The sequence below is a fragment of the Perognathus longimembris genome, chromosome 28 (assembly GCF_023159225.1).
Source record: "Perognathus longimembris pacificus isolate PPM17 chromosome 28, ASM2315922v1, whole genome shotgun sequence".
In the NCBI taxonomy this organism is placed as follows: Eukaryota; Metazoa; Chordata; class Mammalia; order Rodentia; family Heteromyidae; genus Perognathus; species Perognathus longimembris.
Genome location: NC_063188.1, coordinates 72,553,842 through 72,576,766, shown reverse-complemented (window position 1 = coordinate 72,576,766; position 22,925 = coordinate 72,553,842). Strand labels below are relative to the sequence as shown.

At 44.8% G+C, this 22,925-nt stretch overlaps 2 protein-coding genes across 2 annotated transcripts; both read right to left on the bottom strand.

Annotated features, from left to right (window-relative positions):
- Positions 1–509: 509 nt before the first annotated feature.
- Tsr2 (TSR2 ribosome maturation factor) lies at positions 510–5,187 on the bottom strand. Its single transcript, XM_048336097.1, has 5 exons — positions 5,069–5,187; positions 4,821–4,911; positions 1,931–2,022; positions 1,027–1,197; positions 510–796 (listed from the first exon to the last, which is right to left on the bottom strand). Exons 1-5 carry the CDS (start codon positions 5,150–5,152, stop codon positions 662–664), a joined length of 573 nt encoding a protein of 190 aa, XP_048192054.1. The 5' UTR covers positions 5,153–5,187; the 3' UTR covers positions 510–661.
- A 1,457-nt stretch (positions 5,188–6,644) lies between these two features.
- Positions 6,645–7,168, bottom strand: LOC125343601 (60S ribosomal protein L23a-like). The gene has a single exon (XM_048336098.1). It carries the CDS (start codon positions 7,166–7,168, stop codon positions 6,701–6,703), a length of 468 nt encoding a protein of 155 aa, XP_048192055.1. The 3' UTR covers positions 6,645–6,700.
- Positions 7,169–22,925: the final 15,757 nt, after the last annotated feature.

The window sequence follows — 22,925 nt, the reverse complement described above, 5'->3', positions numbered from 1 at the left end:
AAAAGTGGGAAGAGTTTGGAAAAGACAGAAAACACCCTAACTCTTCCAACCTCACCATGTAGCTGGGCTTAGAATGTATGTGACAAGTCCGTGGGATGGCTGGAATGAATGTAAGGGACGTTTTGGGGAGGTCTCAAGTTTGGGTCAGGAGAGAAGTTGTTCTGTGGGGAGTGAGGGGGGCAGGGAAGAGGCACCAACAAGCTCCTTCCCATCCTCAATTCTCTCCCCCGCCCCCTTTGGTCTGCATGTTCATCTCACCATTACTGAACCAGCCAGCCCCCTAAAGCTGAGTGCTAGTCCTCTCCACAAATTCACCTGCCCACTGTCTACTAGAGTCTAACCCCTTCTTCAACCACACCCACTCATCTCCCCCACCCTCTTCACACAGGCTATACACCCAAGAGGCACGGTGCTGGGAAGGCCAGCTTAATCATTTACTTGCTACCTTAAGGCTTCCAAGGGTATGGTAAATGAGGTCCCCTCTCAACCAAGGACTCTAGGGCTTTTTAGCCCTGGAAGAAGCTAGACAGGGGATCAGGAAAGAGGGTGAGGACAGGATAAACAAACAGTCCAGAGGTCTACAGACCTCAAACAAACGACCCCTACAGAAATCCCCGAACATCTAAGAAACAAAAGACTCAAAAACCATTTCCAGATCCACTCATTTCTTTCTCCGCACGATGGTCCAGCCATCTTCCACTATATCCTCTTCCTTAATTGTCTGGAGATCCGAATCAGAGGGCTCAGGCTGAGGACACACCTTCTCAGTAGTAGCCCCATTATTCACAGCTGCGACCTGCAGGAAAAATATGAGATAGTGCTAAATGCATCATTAACCACTCAAGACCTAAGCTCACCAAACTTTGCCAGGATTTGTCTGTGTGACCTCTCCCTCTCTGGAGAATACCATCGCTATCATCACCATCACCACCAATAAACCATCATCACTGCCCTGTGATTCTCCCCACTCTCCCACAGAATGGAAAGCATCTGTACCCTCACCACCCAGGGGGGGCACCTCTTCACCTCCATTTCTTCCACAGTGTCTGCTTCCGCTTCCTCAGCTGGTTTGGCAGTCTTCACTGCAGTGGCTGTGACTTTACGCTTCTTTTGGGTGATGTGAGAGGTCATCTCCTGCAGGGCAGCCCCATCACCTCTCTGGAAGTGGTGGAACATGGTCTGCAGCTGCTGGCTCACCTGTCAAGAAAACATTCAGCCAGTTGGGATTTTCCAGTGTATCTTACTATACAACCAGCTCAGAGGTAGGGAGGGGGTTGGGATTTTCCTCCTCTAAGAAGTCCACTAGTGTGGCAACTACATCTGGAAGGCTCAGGTGAAGCAGTGAGGGAGGCTATCCTAACAGAAAAGACACAGAGACATAGCTTGATTTTGTTGTGTGTGCTGGTCCTGGGGCTTGAATTCAGGGTCTAGGCGCTGTCTGTCCCTGAGCTTTTGTGCCCAAGGCCACAGCTCCACTTCCAGCTTTTTTGGTAGTCAATGAGAGATGAGAGGCTTGCAGGCTTTCCTGCTCTGGCTGGCTTCAAACCTCAACCCTCAGACTTCAGTGTCCTGAGTAGCCAGGATTACAGGAGTGCAACCTGAACTTTTTGAAAGACAGTAAATGGTGAAGAGAAGATAATCTCTTCAGGACAGGTAATGCTAACTGGAATGGGGGGAGTCCACCTGGCCCAGCCTGCCCTTGAGATGGGGATAAGGAGTAGGTCTGGCTGGGAAGGATATATGGAGAAAGGGAAGGTTTGGAAAGGCCTGGAAGACTCTACTTTTTCCTTTCCTCAAAAGGAAATCTTAGAATGGCCTGGAATATGACCCGAGCACAGAATGGTTTTAGCCAAGATTCTGGAAGCAAAGCAAAGCAATTGGGAGAAGACTGCAGGCAGGGAGAGGGCAGCTGTGTCCACAATTAGCTCACCTGGGGCAGACTCCCATCCTCCACAACAGTATCAAACTCATTGGTCATCAGCTCCCCAAGGAAGTCTTCCACTTCATCCAGCTCCAAGTCAGCTGCGTAGGAAAGGATAGGGCCATTTGGTCAAAGACTGGCAACATCATCACCCTGCCTGCTATTTTCCAATACCTTTTTGGTAGATCTGCACCTGATTAATGATTAAAGGCCTAAACAATGAACACTTACATTTATTGACTAAAATGCTTTCACTTCCCCTCTAAGGGACACTCAACATGCCACTTCTCTCTGAGCCTCAGTTTTCTTACCTGGAAAGTGGGGCTAATATTGACCTTCTCAAAGGTCTTTTATGATGACTCACCCAACACAAGGCCTGAAGCTTTAAAGTATAGAGAGCCTTCATAACTCTCACCTCATACAGGCCAATGGGACTGGTAAGAAAAAATGGGATGTGATACTTCCAATAAGGAAATCCTCAGAGCCTTGAAACAAACCTCCTACTATGCAATTCTGGCAAAGCCCTGCTCTCTGAGCCCACCATCTACTTTATTCAGTTAAAGACTCCTCCCTGTATGTGCTCTCTCTGGAAGGGTTCACCCACCTGCTTGGTTGTCTCTACCATTCAAATCTTACAGCCTCCAAATCTATCTCCAACTCAGAGTACTTGTATGCCTAGGTATTTGACAAAGAATTCAGGCCCCCATATCCAACTTCCAAATCTGCAACTCATCCTCCAGGGTTCCTCTATTCCATGAAAGTCACTTAATCCATCCCACCATTCAAAGCAAAAACCTGCCTCCTTTGCCCTCCTTACTTAGAGCCAACCATTCTCCCATGTCCTAATCCACCTTATTTTCCATGATAAATGCCACTGTTCTGGGCCTCATTTTCTATACACATGTGCATGCACATGAACAAGTATTGGGACTTGGACTAGGGGCCTCAAATGCTTTTTTTGTTTTTGCTCAAGGCTAGCACTCTGCCACTTGAGCCACAGCACCACCTCTGGCCGTTTTCTGTACATATGGTACTGGGGAATTGAACCCAGGCCTTATGTATAAAGAGGCAAGCAACTCTTGCCACTAGGCCATATCCCCAGCCCAGCCCCCCTTCAAATGCTCTTTTGCTTGGCTTTTTCTTTCTTTTTTCTTTCTTCTTTTTTTTTCTTGCTCGAAGCTGGCCCTCTACCATTTGAGCCGCACCCCCACTTCTGGGTATTTGCTGCTTAAGGAGGTAAGACTCTCTCGTTGGCTTTTCTGTCCAAGCAGGCTGCAAACTTCAATCTTTCAATCCTAGCCTCTCAGAGACAGCACCCAGGCCATGAGTTCAAGGCCCAAGACCAACACACACCAACACATACACACACGGCTTGGAAGTCCTTTCATATATTGTCCTTTTGGATAATCCCAACCCCCTCCCCTACCTCTCCCATTTCTCTACCCCACAACAACAGGCCTTGCAACAATGATCCTTTTGACATCTTCCAAAAGTAACACATTATCTCTCTAGCACCACAGACTTCCTGAGTGTAACTTTCCCAGTGTTGGCCACTAAGGGTAACTCCTTTTCATCCCAAGGGAAGGAGTCCAATCACTACTTTCTCAGAGGTGCCACCTCCAGCTCATGTTGCCACAAGAACCTTGTGTTCCTTTTTTATCAGAACATTTATCTAGCTTTGAATTCGTTCATTTATTTGTGCCTCTCACTTGATGAGCATTTAACCCACCCCTTGATTGGCCCTTTGTTCCAGTACAACCCTTAAAAGGGCCTATGGTATCCATCTTTGCCATCCTGGTAGCCATGTTCAGTTACTGAGGATTTGAAATGTCATATTGGGCCATGGATTTGGTGACAATGGCTCAAGTGGTAGAGTGCAAGCAAGAGGCTCTGAGTTCAAGTCCCAGGGTTTCACATACACACACAAATGCAGCAAGGCCAAACTGAAATGAGCTAACACCAGGCAATATCAGATTTTGAAAACAATATTTTTGCATCTATGTGTGTGTGTGTGTGTGTGTGTGTCCGTGTGTGTGTTCCAGCATTTTGCTGGTTAATTGGAAATCTCATGGACTTTTCTCCCTAAACTGGTTTTGAACCAAGATCTAGGCTTCAGCCTGCTAAGTACAAGGGTGAGCCACCAGTGCCTGGCCTTTCCACATGGTGTGTGTATGTGTGTGTGCATGCACGCGCACTGGCCCTGGAGCTGGGCGCTGTCCCCGAGATTTTTTCTTAAGGATAGTGCTCTACCACTTAAGCCACAGGGCCACTTCCGGCTTTTTCTGAGTAGTTTACTGGAGATAAATGTCTCCACAGCTTTCCTACCCCAGCTGGCTTCGAACCCCGATCCTCAGCCACCAACACCCAGCTCTACATCTTATTAGATGTAAAATAAAAATTTACATTTATGACAGGTTGAGACCTTTTGAATGTGAGCTGAATAACATAGCATTCATTCCATCGGCTTTTCACTATAATGGCTGCTAACTCTGGAAAGGTTCGCTGTACTGGAGATCAAACTCAAGGCCTTGGGCACGCTAGGAAAGTGTTCTACCGTTGAGCTACACCCCGGGCTCAAGATTTTTTAAATGACCTGACTCACAGTATTAGACAAAGGTGGCGTCAAAACTTTCATACCCATTTTAAGACCCAGGAAACAATCTCATAAAGGTAAAATGCCCAGTCTGGTGAAATAACACGATGATCTAGAACAACTTGTAAGACACTTGAACCGGTGATCCTGACTCTCAAACTAGCATTCATTTCATCTCGCCCTCAGGTAGCAAACTGGTCGTGCATCCACCGTTCCGGAGACGCGCAGGCTCTCAGGGACAGGGCTCCTTCCCTCCTGTCCCCACTGCCACGCAGACAGAGAAAGCAGCGTCCCTCACTCACTTACCATTGCGGAAGAAATAATCCTCCACTGCACCACAAAACCACTCGGCCTTTTCCTGGCTGTGCACGCCCCCGAAGCCATTGTCCACCGCAATCTGAAAACACAGTCCGAAGCCCACCATGTCAGCTTAGGGACCCGCTTGTGGTGAACCGGGAGTCGCCCACGTCGCCCACCCAAGCTTCCGGGATCTCTCCAAGCCGGCTCTTGTGTCCTGGAATCTTAACATTTCATCTCGCCAAGGTTTTTCTCACCTGCAAAGCGGGCCAAGCCTCCAGCGCGGCTCGGACGCCAGCTCTATAGAGCGCCCGTGCGTCTTCCCCAGCGCCCGCCATCATACCGTCTGCCTCACGTGACACCTCGGCAACCCAATCCCGCCCCAACTCGCGCCAGACCAGACAAGCCGAAAGCCAAACCTGAGAGCCCACACTCCTTTTCCGCTGACCTGGCAGGAAGACTAGAGCAATAGAAAAGTCCACCAGCAAATGCGAGCTGTTAGAAGATCTAGCCCCACCCGCGAGGCGGGGAGGGAGGTAACTAGGGATGGAGGGCACACACCGCTCCAATTATGCGCAGTAATTGAATCAAAGGAAACGAGATGTGGACGACACTGGAGAACAGGACTGCTGGATTCCTATGGCTACTGCGCGAGATAGAGGTGTAAACATTCTACACATAAAACCCAGGAAGCACATCATAAAGCAATCTGCATTTTAAACCGCGTCCTAACAGCTACCTTACACGACCGCAGAATAATTGTGTGTGCTGTTCCCGAGGCTTGAACTGGTGCCTGAGTACTGTCCCTGAGCTTTTTTTCTTTTTCTTTTTTCTTTTTCATTTATCAAAAGACATTTTGCTCAAGGTGAGAGCTCTACCACTTGAGCCATAGCTCCACTTCTGGTTTTTGGTGATTAGATGGAAATAATAGTCTCAGGAACTCTCCTGCCTGGACTGGCTTTGAACTCTGATCCTCAGATTCAGCCTCCTGAGTAGTGAGGGTTACAGGCTTGAGCCACCAGCACACAGCTAGACATTTTTTCTATATAGACCAGGCTGGACTCAAATTCACAATTCTGTCTCAGTCTGCAAAGTGCTAAGATTATAGGTCCATGCCATCAAGGCTGACACAGAATATACATTGTGTGTGTGTGTGTGTGTGTGTGTGTGTGTGTGTGTGTGTGTGTGTGTCCGGGTACAGGGCCTTGAACTCAGGGCTTCACACTGGTACTCTGCCATTGGAGCCACAATTCTTCCAGCTTTTTACTAATTAATGGGAAATAGGTTCTCCAATTTGTCTGCCTTGGCTGGCTTCGAATCCTGCCTCAAATCTCAGTCTCCTGAATAACTAGGATTACAGGTGTGTGCCATCAGTGCCTGGCATCAGTTTCTCTTCAAGTGGTTCAGCTCTTGCCTACCAAGCACAAAGCTCTGAGTTCAATCTCTAGAACTATAAAAAAAAATCTCTAGTACTGCTAAACTGTGTCCCTCCTCACATCCTAGGTTCATATGTGTGTAAGTACCTCACAATCTGACTGTACTTTGAAATAGGGTCATATACAGATAATTAAGGTGACAGGATGAATTGAGGGGAATGTAGGTGGGGCTGGAATCCACACTAGAATACAATAGGGGACAGAGAAAGAGAGAGAGAGAGAATAGGTGAGGCAGTATACAGAGGGACAACCATATGAACACATAGCAAGAAGACTAAAGGAAATGAGAAGAAAGCTGGGTATCAGTGGCTCAGCCCTGTAATCCTAGCTATTCAGGAGGCTGAGATCTAAGGATAGAGGTTGGAAGCCAGCCCTGACAGGAAAGTCTGTGAGATTCTTTTTTTTTTTTTGGTGGAAAAAATGTATATTTATAATTAGCCAGCTGGACTCAGTTCAGATGATTCCAATTTTGTTGGCAACATCTAAGGCATCATAATCAGGATCCAGTCGAACATATGCTTTCTTCTCTCCATCAGGTCTGATCAGGGTATTGACCTTAGCTACATCAATGTCATAGAGCTTCTTCACGGCCTGTTTGATCTGATGCTTGTTGGCCTTGACATCCTCAATGAACACAAGTGTGTTGTTGTCTTCTGTCTTCTTCATGGCTGACTCAGTGGTCAGGGGGAACTTGATGATAGCATAGTGATCAAGCTTGTTTCTCCTCGGGGCACTCTTCTGAGGATATTTGGGCTGTCTCCGGAGCTGCAGCTTCTTGGGCCGCCAGAAGGTGGGTAAAGTGTGTATCTTCTTTTTGTGGCTGTGGACACCTTTCAGCACTGCCTTCTGGGCCTTCAAAGCCTTTTCCTTGGCTTCGGCTTTAGGAGGGGCCAGAGCTCCCTTCTTCGCTTTTGGCACCATCTTGGTGAAAAAAAGTCTGTGAGATTCTTATCTCCAGTTAACCACCAAAAAGCCAGAAGTGGAGCTATGGCTCAAGTAGTAGAGCACTAGCCTTGAATAAAAAGGCTAAGGAACAGAGCCCAAGCTCTAAGTTTGACCCCAATATAGGCACACAAAGAAAAAAGGAAAGGAGAAAAATCAGAAGAGACCAACCCTGATGCTACCTTGATTTCAAACCTCTAGCCTCCAGAACTGTGAGAAAATATATTTTTGTTGCTTCAGTCGCCCAGTCTATTGTATTTTGCTATGGCAACCCTAGCAAACTAATGCAGTATGCTCTGTAAACATAGCAAAGACTGTTTTATTTTCAAACCCAGAGAAGTTAGAAAAGTGACTTAAGTGGTAGAGCACTAGGCATGAGTAAGTAAGCCATGTGAATGTGAGGTCTTGAAGCCCCAGTATGGGGATGGGGGAGAGCCAAAGGCAGTGATGACATTTGCCTGGAATCTGAGTCAGGAGGATCTCAAGTTAGAAGACAGCTTGGGCTCCACAGTGAGTTCAAGACCATCCCAGACTAAATAGAGAAACCTTGTCTCAGAACAAAACAAAACAGAAAACTACCTGTTCAGCATGTACACTGAAGGCATGTAAATAATATCTCAATAAAACTGTTTTTAGAAGAGTATCCTGCATGACTTCCTTCACACAGCAAAGGTCGAAAACTTTGGACTAGACCATGTCAAGAAACAATGCTAACCTTTTCTACCTCTCTCCCAAATGCTGGCTTGATCGGCATGCAACCCCACTCCAGGCAGAAATTTTTGAAAAATGACAAATGCCCTGAGCATTTTTTTCTGTTTCTTTTGCAGATAAAGGGCTTGACCTTAGGACATGGAGCTCCCTTGGCTTGTGTGCTCACAGGCTTGTGCTCTACTACTTGGGTCATACCTCCAGCCTGACTTTTCCTCAGGACCATAGGTACTATTGTTTAATCAAAGTTTTAAAGTACCTCCTCATAATGACAATTATTATTTATAAATACATATATAGCTGGTAAGAATGTGGGTAGTTCTCAGGAAACAGAATCAAGGAAGGGTCCCTATAAGGTTCAAGTATGGATGAAACATTTCTCATAAAGATGCGAAATAAGGGGCTGGGAATGTGGCCTAGTGGTAGTGTTTGCCTCGCATGCATGAAGCCCTGGGTTTGATTCCTCAGTACCACATACACAGAAAAAGCCAGAAGTGGCAGTGTGGCTCAAGTGGCAGAGTGCTAGCCTTAAGCAAAAAGAAGCTAGGGACAGTGCTCAGGACCTGAGTCCAAGGCCCAGGACTGGGGGAAAAAAAGATGAAAACAATATTTTGCTATATGTGCACATATTGAATCTGTATAGTAGAATTTACCAACCTGGCTTTTTGATGATTAAATGGAGATGAAGTCTCATGGACTTTTCGTCCCAGACCAGCTTTGAATTGTGATGCTCCAGATCTCAGCCTCCTGAGAATCTAGGAGTAGAGGCATGAGCCACCAGCATCTGACAATGGCTTTGTGTTTTAAGATTTTGTAAAAAAAATTGGGCTGGGGATATAGCCTAGTGGCAAGAGTGCCTGCCTCGGATACACGAGGCCCTAGGTTCGATTCCCCAGCACCACATATACAGAAAACGGCCAGAAGCGGCACTGTGGCTCAAGTGGCAGAGTGCTAGCCTTGAGCGGGAAGAAGCCAGGGACAGTGCTCAGGCCCTGAGTCCAAGGCCCAGGACTGGCCAAAAAAAAAAAAATTAACATGCATTCATTGTACAAGTTGGAGGGGGTTCATTAGGACATTTCGATACATACATACAACCTACCCATCAACTTTACCCCTGTACCCCTCTGCCTTATTCCCTTTTCCTCACTTCCACTGGTTTCTTTATTTTCATATGTGCAGAAAAGCAACTTTCGTTTTCTATTTTTATTTTCTCAGCAAAAATTAAATAATTACCTCTCTAAAAACAATTTTTCTTATATTTTTTGGATATTGAAACCACATTCATATTATATAGAATAATTACTTTGGAATACTTTCTAGAGAGAATAGAAAATACATTTATTGAAAATCAGTTTGGTTGGTCAATATATATATATATTTTTTTTTTTGGCCAGTCCTGGGCCTTGGACTCAGGGCCTGAGCACTGTCCCTGGCTTCTTTTTGCTCAAGGCTAGCACTCTGCCACTTGAGCCACAGCACCCCTTCTGGCCATTTTCTGTATATGTGGTGCTGGGGAATCGAACCCAGGGCCTCATGTATATGAGGCAGGCACTCTTGCCACTAGGCCATACCCCCAGCCCTGGTCAATATTTTTGTTATAAATTTTCTGGAAATGTTTCAATTTCACAACTCATTAGTAGACATGTAAAATTTAAGATTGTAATCACATTTGGGGGAAATATCTACTCAGTTTCTTTTATATGTGAACTATAGATCCCAGAGAAGTTTATCAAATCTTGTATTATGACAAGGCATAATTAATTACACTTCCTTCAAGTTGCCCACATCTGATAACCAGAAACAAGGAAGTAGCCTTTGTAAACCTGGGGCCCTGAGGTTTACACTTTACTAGTTCGATGATGAATCCATCTCTGCCAGTGGCTCAAGCCATAACTCTAGCGACTTAGGAGGCTGAGATCTGAGGATCACAGTTCAAAGCCAGACTACTCAGGAAAGCCCATGAGACTTTTATCTCCAATTAACCACGGAAACCCAGAAGTGGAGCTGGAGCTCAAATGGTAGAGTGCTAGCCTTGAGGACAAAAAGAACAAGCACCAAGAGAGTGTGAGTCCCTCACTTCAAGCACCACTATGGGCACAAAAGCAAGAGGGAAAGAAAATGGAGTGTGGCAGTAATCAATAGCATTCACAGTCTGAGAACCTCAGGAAGCATAAGTTCCTCCAGAGCTTCAAAGGCTTCTTTCCATACAGTCAGCAAACTAGAGGGGCCAAACTAGAAAGAGCCATATTGAGATACTGAGATGGGGCATATCTTTAATCCCAGCACTCAGGAGGTGGAGGTAGGAAGATTATGAGTTCAAGGCCGGCCTGGGCTATAAAACAAGACCTTGTTTTAAGAAATCAAAAAGAACAAAGAAAACTGAAAAAGTAAAAAAGGAAAAGAAGCTGGGAGCTAGTGACTCACACCTATACACTTGTGTGTGTGTGTGTGTGAAAGTGTGTGTGTAATTACAAATGAAATCATTTAAATCAACTATATTCAAACAGTTTGAGGCTGGGTGCTGGGGTGGCTCACACATGTAAACCTAGCTACTCAGGAGGCTGAGATCTGAGGATCATGGTTTGAAGCCAGCCCAGGCAGAAAAGTCCCTGAGACCCTTATCTCCAATTATCCACCAGGGGAAAAAAAAAGAAATAGGGCTGTGGCTCAAAGTGGGAGAATGCTATCCTTGAAAGTAAAATCTCAGGGACAGAGCCTAGGCCCTGAGTTCAAGCCTTACAACTGACAGAAAAGTAGTGTAAAGGGGCTGGGAATATGGCCTAGTGGCAAGAGTGCTTGACTTGTATACATGAAGCCCTGGGTTTGATTCCCCAGCACCACATATATAGAAAACAGCCAGAAGTGGCGCTGTGGCTCAAGTGGCAGAGTGCTAGCCTTGAGAAAAAAGAAGCCAGGGACAGTACTCAGGCTCTGAGTCCAAGGCCCAGGACTGGCCAAAAGAAAAATAAAAGTAGTATAAAAACTAATGAAACAGACGTGTTGCTTTATTAATGCATTAAATACTATGGTCTATTAACAAATTAAATGATTACTGTGGTTTTGAAGTAGCAATGAGTATATTTTGTGAATCTGATCAAAGTACATTATACAATGAAACTCCTTTCTGAAATTAATATAACATAGATAATAACATCTTTTAAAACCAGTGGTGGGATTTTTGTGTGTGTGAGTTGGTCCTGGGGGCTTGAACTCAGGGCCTGAATGCTATACCTGAGATTTTTGCACAAGTCTAGCCCTCTACCACTTGAGCCACAGCTCCACTTCTGACTTTGTTGCTTAACTTTGATAAGAGTCTCCTGGACTGGCTTAGAACATTAGTCCACAGAGATCTGCCTCCTAAGTAGCTAGGATTTTAGGCATGACCCCTAGGATGTACCAAGCTTCCTCCTTCCTTCATTTGGTTTGAGGCAACAGAAATGAATTTCATTGCCTTGAATACAAAAAATAACACTATAGTTTGTGTCTGGGTGAAAAATTGAATCAGAGGTGTTGCATCACTACATGTACCAGTCTCCTTAAAACGTATCCATCAACAATACTAGAAAATCTAGTTCTTAGAGAGGGTGCCATTTTCTCTTAAATACAAGATCATGACTTATAGCCAGAGTCTGTGCTGCGTCCCTGGCCAGTCAGTTCACTTTTTAAAAAATAATATTTATTGTCAAAGTGATGTACAGAGGGGTTACAGTTTCATACGCAAGGCCATGGTTATATTTCTTGTACTATTTGTTACCTCCTCCCTCATTCCCCCCTCCCCCTTCCCCTCCCCCCCCAAAAGTAGTTCAGTTGGTTTACACCAAATGGTTTTGCTCAGTTCACTTTTTGCTTCCCCAATAAATCCATCTTTTTGCTTGAGACTGTCTCTAAGTGGTGGACTCTTGGAGGAACATGGAATCCCCTCCCTTGAACCCCGTAACAGTTCTTATATATCACTAGAATCCATGTTGAAAATGAACTACACCACTTGTGGACAGGGATGGAAGGGAAAAACTGGGAAAGTAAAGGAAGGGGTTGACATGTTGTTGTTTTTTTTGCCATTCCTGGGCCTTGAACTGTGGGCCTAGCCACTGTCGCTAAACTCCTTTTGCTCTACCCCTTGAGCTATAGCACCACTTCTGGCTTTTTCCTGTGATTAATTGGAGGTAAGAGTCTCACTGACTTTCTAGCTCAGGCTGACTTTGAATCATAATCCTCAAATATTGGCCTCCTGATGAGCTAGGATTACAGGCATGAACCACCAGTGCCTGGCTAGAAATGTACTCTTTACCTACTTATGTAGCTGTAACCTCTAAGCACATCACCTTTATAATAACAATAAAATATTTAATATTTTTTATGTTCTTATATATTTATTTTATAGGCTAAAGAAGGCATATTATAATCCTTTTAGGTCTTTGAATGGGGCATTGTATATGTCCATTGAACAATATAAATATCCAAAAGTTTTTAAAAAAATTACTATAGGAATATACGGAGTTAAGAGTGTTTTTCAGTGGGAAAGGGCATGTGTGAAGCCCTGTATTCCATTCTTAGTACATCAACACAATCACACGCACACACACACACACAGACACACACACACACACACTCACATGCTCACTGCTTGCAGAACAGAAGGAAAAGCTAAAGATCAGGGTCCAGAGATACTGGCCCCAATGATCTGTTTTGGTCAGTACTGGAAATTCAATTGAACTCAGGGCCTCGGACTCTTGTTTAGATTTCTCATGGCTGGTGTTCTGCCACTTGAAACACTCCTCTAGTCCAGCATTTGCTGAATAATTGGAGCTAGAATCTTTCAGACTTTTCTGCCTTGGCTGGCTTCAAATTGATCTTCCATATCTCAGCCTCCTGAGTAGCTGGGATTATAGGCATGAGCCACTGGCAACCTGCCAAATCAAAGGACTTTTAATGTTGTTTCTGGATGAATGTACTCCAGTTATTTGCTCACTCTGCTCTCTTTCCACTCAAAGGATGGTGTGTGCACATAGAGGTTACCTAAGAGCTTTGTAGGAATGAAGGACTTCAGGCCACATTGACTCATAAAATACATTGCAACAGGTCTCCAAGATGTTTTGTATGCTCATCAAAATTTGCAGAAATGAGCCGGGTGCTGGTGGCTCACGCCTGTAATCCTAGCTACCCAGGAGGCTGAGATCTAAGGATCATGGTTAAAAGCCAGCCCAGGCAGGAAAGTCTGTGAGACACTTCTCTCCAATTAACCACCAGAAAACCAGAAGTGGAGTTGTAGCTCAACGTGGTATAGCATTAGCCTTGACCAGAAAATCTCAGGGACAGTGCTCAGACCCTGAGTTCAAGCCCTATAACTAACAAAAAAAAAAAACAGGCAAAGGAAAAGCAAAAGATATGGATGGCTCAAGTGGTAAAGTTCCTGCCAAGCAATTGTAAGACATGAATTCACAAACTAATACCACCAAAAGAAATCTAAAAAAATATGGTTTGTCACTAAAATAGTAGGAAATGAAAGCTGAGTGACCACATCATGTCCACCTCACTGTGATCTTCTTTGGGATAGTGAGGTTGGAAAGTATTTTTCTTCAAGAAGGGTTAAGCAATCCTTATGTGTTCCTCAGATCTGGGATCTTAGAAGCATCTAAGTTATTTTTGCTCAAGAAATGGAATTTCAAACTGGGCACTGGTGGCTCAAGCCAAATGCAAGCTATTCAGGTGTTTAAGATCTGAGAATCCCCGTTTGAAGCCAGCCCAGGCAGAAAGGTGTGTGAGATTCCTCTCTCTCTCTCTCTCTCTCTGTGTGTGTGTGTGTGTGTGTGTGTGTGTGTGTGTGTGTGTGTGTGTGATTCCTTGGACTTGAACTCAGGGGCCCAGGCCCTGTGCATAAGCTTTTTTTGCCCAAGTCTACTGCTCTACCACTTGAGCCACACCTCCACTTCTAGTTTTTTGGTGGTTAATGGAGATAAGACTCTTACAGACTTTCCTTTCTGTGCAAACCAAGGTTCTTAGATCTCAGCCTTCTGAATAGCTAGGATTACAGACATGAGCCACCTGCACTCCATTCCTAATTCTCATCTCCACTTAACTAAGAAAAAATAAGAAATGGAGCTTTGGCTCAAGTGTCAAAATGCCAAACTTGAACAAAAAAAAAAAAGCCATGTGAGAATGGGAAGCTATGAGTTCAAGCCCCAGTACCTATTAGCACAAAAAAGAAAGAGAACGGGGCTGGGAATGTGGCTTAGTGGTAGAGTGCTTGCCTAGCATGTATGAAGCTCTGGGTTCGATTCCTCAGTACCACATAAACAGAAAAAGTCAGAAGTGGCACTGCGGTTCAGGTGGTAGAATGCTACCCTTGAGCAAAAGAAGCTCAGGGAGAGCACCCAAGCCCCAAATTCAAGCCCCAGGGCTGGCAAGAAGGAAGGAAGGAAGGAAGGGAGGGAGGGAGGGAAGATGGGAGGGAGGGGGGGAAGAAAAGACCAAAAAAAGAGGAATGGGCTGAGCACCTGTGGCTCACACCTGTAATCGTAGCTACTTAGGAGGCTGAGATCTAAGGATCGTGGTTCAAAGCCAGCTGGGGCAAGAAAAGTCCGTGAGACTCTTATCTCCAGTTAACCACCAGAAAGCCAGAAGTGCCAGTGTGACTCAAAGTGGTAGAGTGCTAACCTTGGGGAAAAAAGCTCAGGCCCTGAGTTCAAGACACATGATTAACAACAACAACCAAAAAGGAATGGAATTTCAGGAGCTTGCAAAACAATGCCTGCTGACCTCTGCAGCAAATTCTTGTGAAATGTGGTAGGTGAACACCTGACTGAGCCAGCGCCTCTGAGGCAGCCAGTGCTCTGACAACTGCTGAGTGTATGTACACAAAGATTGGCCTTTTACACTTAGATGAATTTAAGAAACGCAAAGTAATCTGCAGAAAATGTTCATTTCAGAAGCACCCCCCTTCCCCATACAGCTCAATGGGTTACACATTTTGTCTGTAACCTTCTATTTCCACTGTCTTGTGTTTTCATGTTGAAAATACTTTTGCATTTCTACTTTGGAGTGCCGATTTCTTACTAGTACTGTTTTTTTTTCAATCCTGGGGCTTGAACTCAGGGCCTGAGCACTGTCCCTGGATTCTTTTTGCTCAAGGCTAGCACTCTAGCACTTGAGCCACAGTGCCACTTCTGGCTTTTTCTATTTATGTGGTTCTAGAGGAATTGAACTCAGAGCGTCATGCATGCTAGGCAAGCACTCCACCACTAAGCCACCTTCCCAGCCCACTAGTACTATTTTTTTTTCAGGACACAGTGTGCCTTAATTTCATACAGTATTTAAAATCCTTCAGACAAAGGTCAGAAACTGTCTTTTAATGCAAGCCTGAATGCTTCAAGCACACAAAATCGTTCTTTTCAAGCTGACATCACTGGAGAAAAAAATACCCATCACTAACCCCTGCTAATTCATTCTTAGTCATTTTATTCTTTTCTTTTGCAGCCAGTGTTCATGAGGCAAAACATGACCCAGAAGAAGTTTGTTCAAGTTGTCCCAGAGGGCAGACGCTCACTCTTCTCATTCTGTCTCTGGCTCTGTCTGCTTGGCACCTGCTGGCATGAGAATCAGGGCCTACAGAATGTCAGACAGGGGGTACTGTTTTTTATTTGTTTATTTGTTTTGTTTTGTTTTTGCATTTTTAAACTTTTATTACATTTTAAAAATTTACACTATGAGTATTTCTGATAAAATTTGTGTAAATTTTTTTTTTTTTTTTTTGCCAGTCCTGGGGCTTGGACTCGGGCCTGAGTACTGTCCCTGGCTTCTTTTTGCTCAAGGCTAGCACTCTGCCACTTGAGCCACAGCGCCACTTCTGGCCATTTTCTGTATATGTGGTGCTGGGGAATTGAACCCAGGGCTTCAGGTATACGAGGCAAGCACTCTTTGCCACTAGGCCATATCCCCAGCCCCCAAATTTGTGTAAATTTTAAAAGCACCTATTTTTGATGACACAGCTGATTCTCTGATGAATATGATATTCATATTAATATATGACATTAAAATAGGTAATATCTGTTCTGTTCTATATATTTTCAACATAATTTCCTATTCCTGAGTCAACTTAGAGCTAGTTTTGTTACTATAAAAGCCCTTTTTTGTTGCCAGTCCTGGGGCTTGGACTCAGGGCCTGAGCACTGTCCCTGGCTTCTTTTGCTCAAGGCTACCACTCTGCCTCTTGACCCACAGTACCACTTCTGGCCATTTTCTATATATGTGGTGCTGGGGAATCGAACCCAGGGCCTCATGTATATGAGTCAAGCACTCTTCACACTAGGCCATATTCCCAGCCCCAATACTATTTTTTAATGTAACATGTTTACCTGGGATGTATTTTAACTATTTTTGTATAGTGTAAACTGATACATGCACATTTTTGTACATTGTGCTTTTTTTGTGGGGGGACACATGAAGTGTGATCCAGTCTTTTCTATCATTTGGTTGTGTTGACGTAGGAATATTGGTCAAATCAAACATTAAATTTAAAAATGACCACTCTTTTAGTGAACTTTTAAATGTTCATAGGAATATGTGCTGTGAAATGATCTGAGATTTGTCATAATTTTGTCTTGAACTGTACTTCTCCTAATTACTGTAATGTAATAAAAATATATATGTGACAAAAAGGAAAAAGAAAAAAAAATCAGCCTGGGGAACTTTAAATACCTTCCTCACAGTTATATTTGGAGGTTAGGTCAGCAAGCAGCTTGAGTTAGTCAGATGGAATTAGACCGCTGGTCAATAGCGACATGTTGTGGCCATTGGGTGCAATGACAAGTATGGCAGAGGAGGCTCCCCTCCCCACTCCCACCTCCGCTGAGGACAAAAAATCGGGGCAACATGCTTTGCAGCCTCTATGAATTTCAGGATAAATGAGAGGAAGAGAACAAAAGAAAATGGTAGCCGGTGCCAGTGGCTCATGCCTGTAATCTTACCTATGAAGGAGACTGATATCTGAAGATCAGGGTTCAAAGCCAGCCCAAGCAGGACAGTCTGGGAGACACTTCTCTCCAATTGACTTCTGGAAAACTGGAAGGCCTGCTCAGAGAGCCAAGCCTTGAACTAAAAGAACTCAGGGACAGCTCTCAGGCCCAGAGTTCAAGCCCCATGATAGACAAAAAAGAAGAAGAAGAAGAAAGAAAAGAATGCTCAATAAAAAAGATGTGACTGGGCTGGGAATATGGCTTGGTGGTAGAGTGATTGCCCAGCATGCATGAAGCCCTGGGTTCGATTCCTCAGTACCACATACACAGAAAAAGCCAGAAGTGGCGCTGTGGCTCAAGTGGTAGAGTGCTAGCCTTGAGCAAAAAGAAGCCAGGGACACTGCTCAGGGCCTGAGTTCAAGCCCCAGGACTGGCAAAAAAAAAAAAAAAAGTTGTGACTAGCCAAGTGTTAGCAGGTCACATCTGTAATCCTAGCTACTTAGAAGGTTGAAATCTGAAGATCACAGTTTGAAGCCAGTCGGGGCAGTTGGGGCAGAAAAGGCTACAAGACTCTTATCTCCAATTAACCAGCAAGAAGTATGAAGTAGACGTATGACTCAAGTGATAGAGGGCCAACCTTGAGTGAAAAAGCCAAGGGAGAGTGGAAGGCCATGAATTAAAGCCCCAGTACTAACACCAAATTTTAAAAAGTGTACTTACACTTCAAGAGTTGTAGAGAGCTAGGAGTGGCTCAATTGGTAGAGTGCCTGCCTAGCAAATATGAGGCCCTGAGTTCAAACAGGATTGTAGAGCTCCTCTTAAGTCTCCATGTGCATGTGTGTGTGTGTGCATGTGTATTTTCCCCCCATCGGTCTTGAGGCTTGAACTCAGGGCCTGGGCACTGTCCCTGAGCCTCTTTGTGCTCAAGGCTAGAGCTCTGCTACTTGAGCCACAGTGCCACTTTCAGCTTTTTTGAGTAGTTTATTAGAGGTAGAGTCTCACAGACTTTTCTGCCCAGGCTGGCTTCGACCCAAGATAGTCAGATCTCAGCTTCCTTAAGAGTTATGATTATAGGCATGAGACACCAGTGCCTAGCTCTACATATATAGTTACATAACCAGTCCAATGTATCTGTTTACAATCAGAAACAATCAAGAGGTCAGGAGCCCTGCTTTTCTTACTTATCTCTACCTTCCTGGGAACCTGGCATTTGGTAGATATTCAACAAATGTTTGTTGAATGAATGAATTAATTAATGTAGTGGAACTTCAATGTTATGGGAGGATTTATGATAAAGTATAACACCTTAAATATTAATGTACCAAAGATGAAAAGCTGATATGGTCTCATTTTCATGTGTGTGTGTGTGTGTGTGTGTGTGTGTGTGTGTGTGCTGGTACTTCAGCTTGAAGTCAAGGTCTTGTGCATTTGCTTAGCTTTTTTCCACTTAAGGCTGACACTCTGCCACTTGAGCCACAGCTCCACTTCTAGCATTTTGGTGAATAGTTGGAGATAAGAGTATCACGTACTTTCCTGCCTGCAGTATTTAAATTTCAGCCTCCTGAGTAGCTGGGATTACAGTCATGAGCCCCTAATGCCAGCTCCCACTTTCAGCTTTTTACTGGTAAGTTGGAGATAAGAGTCTCAGGGATTTGTTTGCTTGATATGATTTCAAACCTGGACCTTCAGATCTCAGCATACTGAGAATCTAGGAATACAGACCTGAACTACCAGATCCTGGCTTAGTCTGCTCATTTGTGTGTGTGTGTGTGTGTGTGTGTGTGTGTGTGTGTGTGTGTGTGTGTGTGTGTTTGCTCCTAGAGCTTGAACTCAGGGCCTGAGGCACCATCCTGAGCTTTTTGGCCCAAGGGTAGCAATCTACCACTTGAGCCACAGCTTCACTTCCAGCTTTTTCTGGAGCTTAATTGGAAATAAGAATCTCATGGATATTTCCTGGCTGGGCTGGTTTTGAACCATGCTCTTCAGGTCTCAGCCTCCTGACTAGCTAGTATTAGAAGCATGAGCCATCAGCTCATCAGCCATCAGCTGGTCTCCTCTCCTCATTCTTTTTTTGTTTGTTTTTGTTTCCAGTCCTGGGGCTTGAACTCAGGGCCTGAGCATTATCCCTGGCTTCTTTTTGCTCAAGGCTACCACCCTGCCTCTTGAGCCACAGCGCCACTTGTGGCTTTTTCTATATATGTGGTGCTGAGGAATCAAACCCAGGGCTTCATGTATACAAGGCCAGGACTTTACCACTAGGCCATATCCCCAGCCCTGGTCTCCTCATTCTTTAATGCTCTCATAAAAAGTTTCGAATCCTAACCATCATACTTTGGAGAAAAACAGTACATTCCCTAATATCACTGAAGATACTTGGAATTTTTCTTATCCTGGCGAGATTTCTTCTTTATTTTGGACTCAACTGAGACTTGGCCCTTATCAAGTAATGCAGTATCACCATTTTTTCCACTAGGGGAAGCCTTGAGCTGTCACCAATCTTGCTCAGTATTGTTCTATGGGCTTCTGTTCCTTTTCACTCTTCTCTCTGCTCTGTTCAATACTTCCTTCCCCCCGCCCCCCCGGAATCCCTTGGCCTCCTCTAAGGCCTCCTTACTCCTCCTTACTCCTTTCATCTCCTTACAAAATCGTGACCCTTCAGCAGCTTCTGCTAGGAGAAGAGCTCCAGAAAACGCCTTCTATATTTCTCTTCCATTTTCTAGTTTTGTTTTTTTTTACAGTTGGATCCCCATATCTTGGAGCTCCACATCTGTGCTTCAACCAACAAACATAGATCAAAAATATTTGCCAGACGGGCATTGATAGCTCATACTTTTAAGTTCACTACCTACTAAGGAGACTCAGATATGAGGATCCTGGTTCAAAGGTAGCCCAGAGAGAAAAGCCTGGGAGACTGTTTTTGACCAGTGTTGGGGCTTGAACTCAGGGCCTGGGCACTGTCCCTGAGCTTCTTTGTGCTCAAGGCTAACATTCTACCACTTGAGCCACAGCACCACTTCAGCTTTTTCTGTTTATGTAGTGCTGAGGAATCGAACCCACGGCTTCATGCATGGTAGGAAAGCATTCTACCACTAAGTCACATTCCCTGCCCTTCCTGGGAGATTCTTATTTCCAATTAACCAGAAAAGCCAAGTGTGGCTTGAGTGGTAATGTTGTGCCAAGTCGCGAAACCACCACCAAGAAGACCACCGAGACTCAGACATTCCGAAATGCAAAAGCAAGGCAAGGCTTTATTCAGGCAAGCTGCAACTCGGGCCTCGTCCTACCCACCGACACAGCGGAGGTTAGGAGGAAGCCTCGAGCTGTGATTACACAGGGCTTATAAAGGCAAAGAACAAAGTTACAACAATCAGGTGTTCAAGCAAGCAAGATTAGGATACAGGTACAAATCTGATTGGCTCAGGGTTCGAGGCACCTTAGGGGTGGTCAGAGTTAAGCATTCCCAGCAGTTAGAGTTCTAGACCGACCAGCTGGGCCCTAATGGGCTTATCCTGGATCTGCTCACAGGGCCTGCTTATCTCAGGTTCACGTGGTAAAGTGGGGTTCACGTGGTAAAATGGGGTTCACGTGGTAAAATGGGGCCTGACTTCAAAGTCTGGCACTTCAGTAAGAGCACCAGCCTTGAGTGGAAAAGCTAAGTCAGTGCAAGATACCCGGAGCTCAAAACCCCAGTAACAACACACAAAAAAAATTTGCCAAAAAATTCTGGGCACCTATGACTCACACCTATAATACTACCTATGCAGGAGGCCGAGATCTAGAGACTCAAGGTTCATAAGCCATCCAAGATAGACTAGTCCCTGAGAAAGCTCTATCTCCAAAATAAGGAACAGAAAGCTCAGCTGGATGGAAGCGGTGCTGTGGCTCAAGTGATAGGGGGCTAGCCTTGAGCACAAAGAGGCCCAAGGACAGCTTCCTAGGCCCTGAGTTCAAGCCCCACAACCACCAACAACAACAGAAAACAAAAGCCCAGCTGGACATATGACTCAAGTAGTATAGCACCACACAAGAAAGCATGATGCTCTGAGTTCAAACCTTTTTACCAGAAAAAAAAAGTCAAAAATACAATTCAGTCAGGTGTGGTGGTGTACACCTGTCATACCACCACTCATGAGGCTACACAGGAGGTTCTAGAGCTCAAAACCAGCCTACACTACATAGCCATACCCTGAGTCAGCCAAATGAACAAACAAAAAAAGAAAAGAAAAGATGGGCTCTGGTGGCTCATGCCTGTAACCCTAGCCACTCAGGAGGCTAAGATCTGATGATTGTGATATGAAGCCAGCCCAGGCAAGAAAGTTTGTGAGACTCTTCTCTCCAATTAACCAGGAAAGAATGCCAGAAGTAGAGCTGTGGCTCAAGTGGTAGAGCACTAGTCTCGAGTTAAAAAAAAGTTGAACTCAGTGCCCAGGCCCCGAGTTCAAGCCCCAATACCAGCACACACACACACACACACACAAAAAAAAACAGAAAAAGAAAGTCCAGTTGATGCTGACATGTATTGTACAGGTCAACCTAGGGTCATTGCATATGTATTGAGCATTATAGACTTAAACACCTGTTTACATAGCATTTACATTTTATTAGGTAGTCTAAGTCATTTAGTTTAAAGTACAGGAAAGGGGTTTGGAGGTGTAGCTCAGTGGTAGAGCTGTTGACTACCATACACAAAGCCCTGGGTTTGATCCTCAGGCCTGGGAAAATAAAACAGAAATTATTCTATTTTACCACAGTTGTAAAAGTTTTCAAAAAGGAAGGATTAAGCTGGGCACCAGTGGCTTATGCCTTTAATCCTAGCTACTCAGAAGGCTGAGATCTGAAGATCTCGGTTCAAAGCCTGCCTTGGCAGGAAAGTCCATAGTACTCTTATCTCCAATTAACTACCAAACATTCAGCAGTGGAGCTGTGACTCAAGTGGTAGATGACTACCCTAGAGCAAAAAAGCTCAGAGATAGTACCCACGCCCTGAGTTCAAAGATTGGCCTGTAAAGCCACTTCCTGCCACAACTCTATCTGGATTAGGCCACATTTCCTCCATTACTTTGTGTCCTAACAATCAAGAGGTTTTTCTGTTCTACAGTATCTTCTCTGGAGCTTGGTAAGGTGCTATTCTCTTTGCTTAGAATGTTTCTTCACTCTCTTAACTAATGACCAATGTCCCTTTCTCAGGGTAAAGCTTCCTTGACACTAAAATCAGCTTGGGACCCAAGTGCACATTCTCAAAGTTCTTCCTCCTCCTCCTCCTCCCTCCTCCTCCTCCTCTTCCTCCTCCTCCTCCTCCCCCTCCTCCCCCTCCTCCCCCCCCTCCTCCCCCCTCCTCCTCCCCCCCTCCCCCTCCTCCCCCTCCTCCCCCCTCCTCCTCCCCCCCTCCCCCTCCTCCCCCTCCTCCTCCTCCTCCTCCTCCCCCTCCTCCCCCCTCCTCCTCCGTGCTGGGGCTTGAACTCAGGCCTTATGTTCCTGCTTAGCTTTTTCTTTCAAAGCTCATACTTTGCCTCTGAGCAACACCTCCACTTCCAGTGCTTTTGCTAGTCAAATGGAGAGAACAATCTCAAGGATTTGTCTGCTAGGCTGACTTTGAACCGATATCCTCCGATCTTAACCACTTGACTCTAGGATTACAGGTGTGACCCATCAGCCACTTTTTCTTCTTAATGTTTACTGTAGCTAAATATTTGGTCAATCGATTATTTAATGGCTGTGTCTCTACCTAGAATGCCCGTTTCACAAATATAAGGACTGCATCTGTTTCATGTGCTGCTTTCCCCTTATCCTAAACGAGTTAGATACTCAGCAAATATTTGCCCATTTTCTGAATGAGTGACCTGCTCTTTGCTGATTCAAAGTTCTTATATTGTAAGGTTGAGAATGTAGCTCAGTAGTATAGCACGTGCCTAGCATGAGCAAGGCCCTGATTCAATCTCCCCCTCCAGTAAAAAAGATAAAGATCCTTACATTCTATAACTCAGGATCTATAAGCTACAGTTTGTGTTTCCAGAAACCTGACTTGAAAGAACACACTGAAGCTAGGTTTCCTGTTGTTCATACCTGTCATCCCACCT

Coding starts and splice junctions, on each gene's coding strand:
- Tsr2 (XM_048336097.1), bottom strand. CDS start 5,152: ATGATGGCGGGCGCTGGGGAAGACGCACGGGCGCTCTATAGAGCTGGC. Junction 2,023..4,820: donor GGATTATTTCTTCCGCAATG/GTAAGTGAGTGA, acceptor TTTCCTACGCAG/CTGACTTGGAGCTGGATGAA. Junction 797..1,026: donor ACACTGTGGAAGAAATGGAG/GTGAAGAGGTGC, acceptor TTTTTCCTGCAG/GTCGCAGCTGTGAATAATGG.
- LOC125343601 (XM_048336098.1), bottom strand. CDS start 7,168: ATGGTGCCAAAAGCGAAGAAGGGAGCTCTGGCCCCTCCTAAAGCCGAA.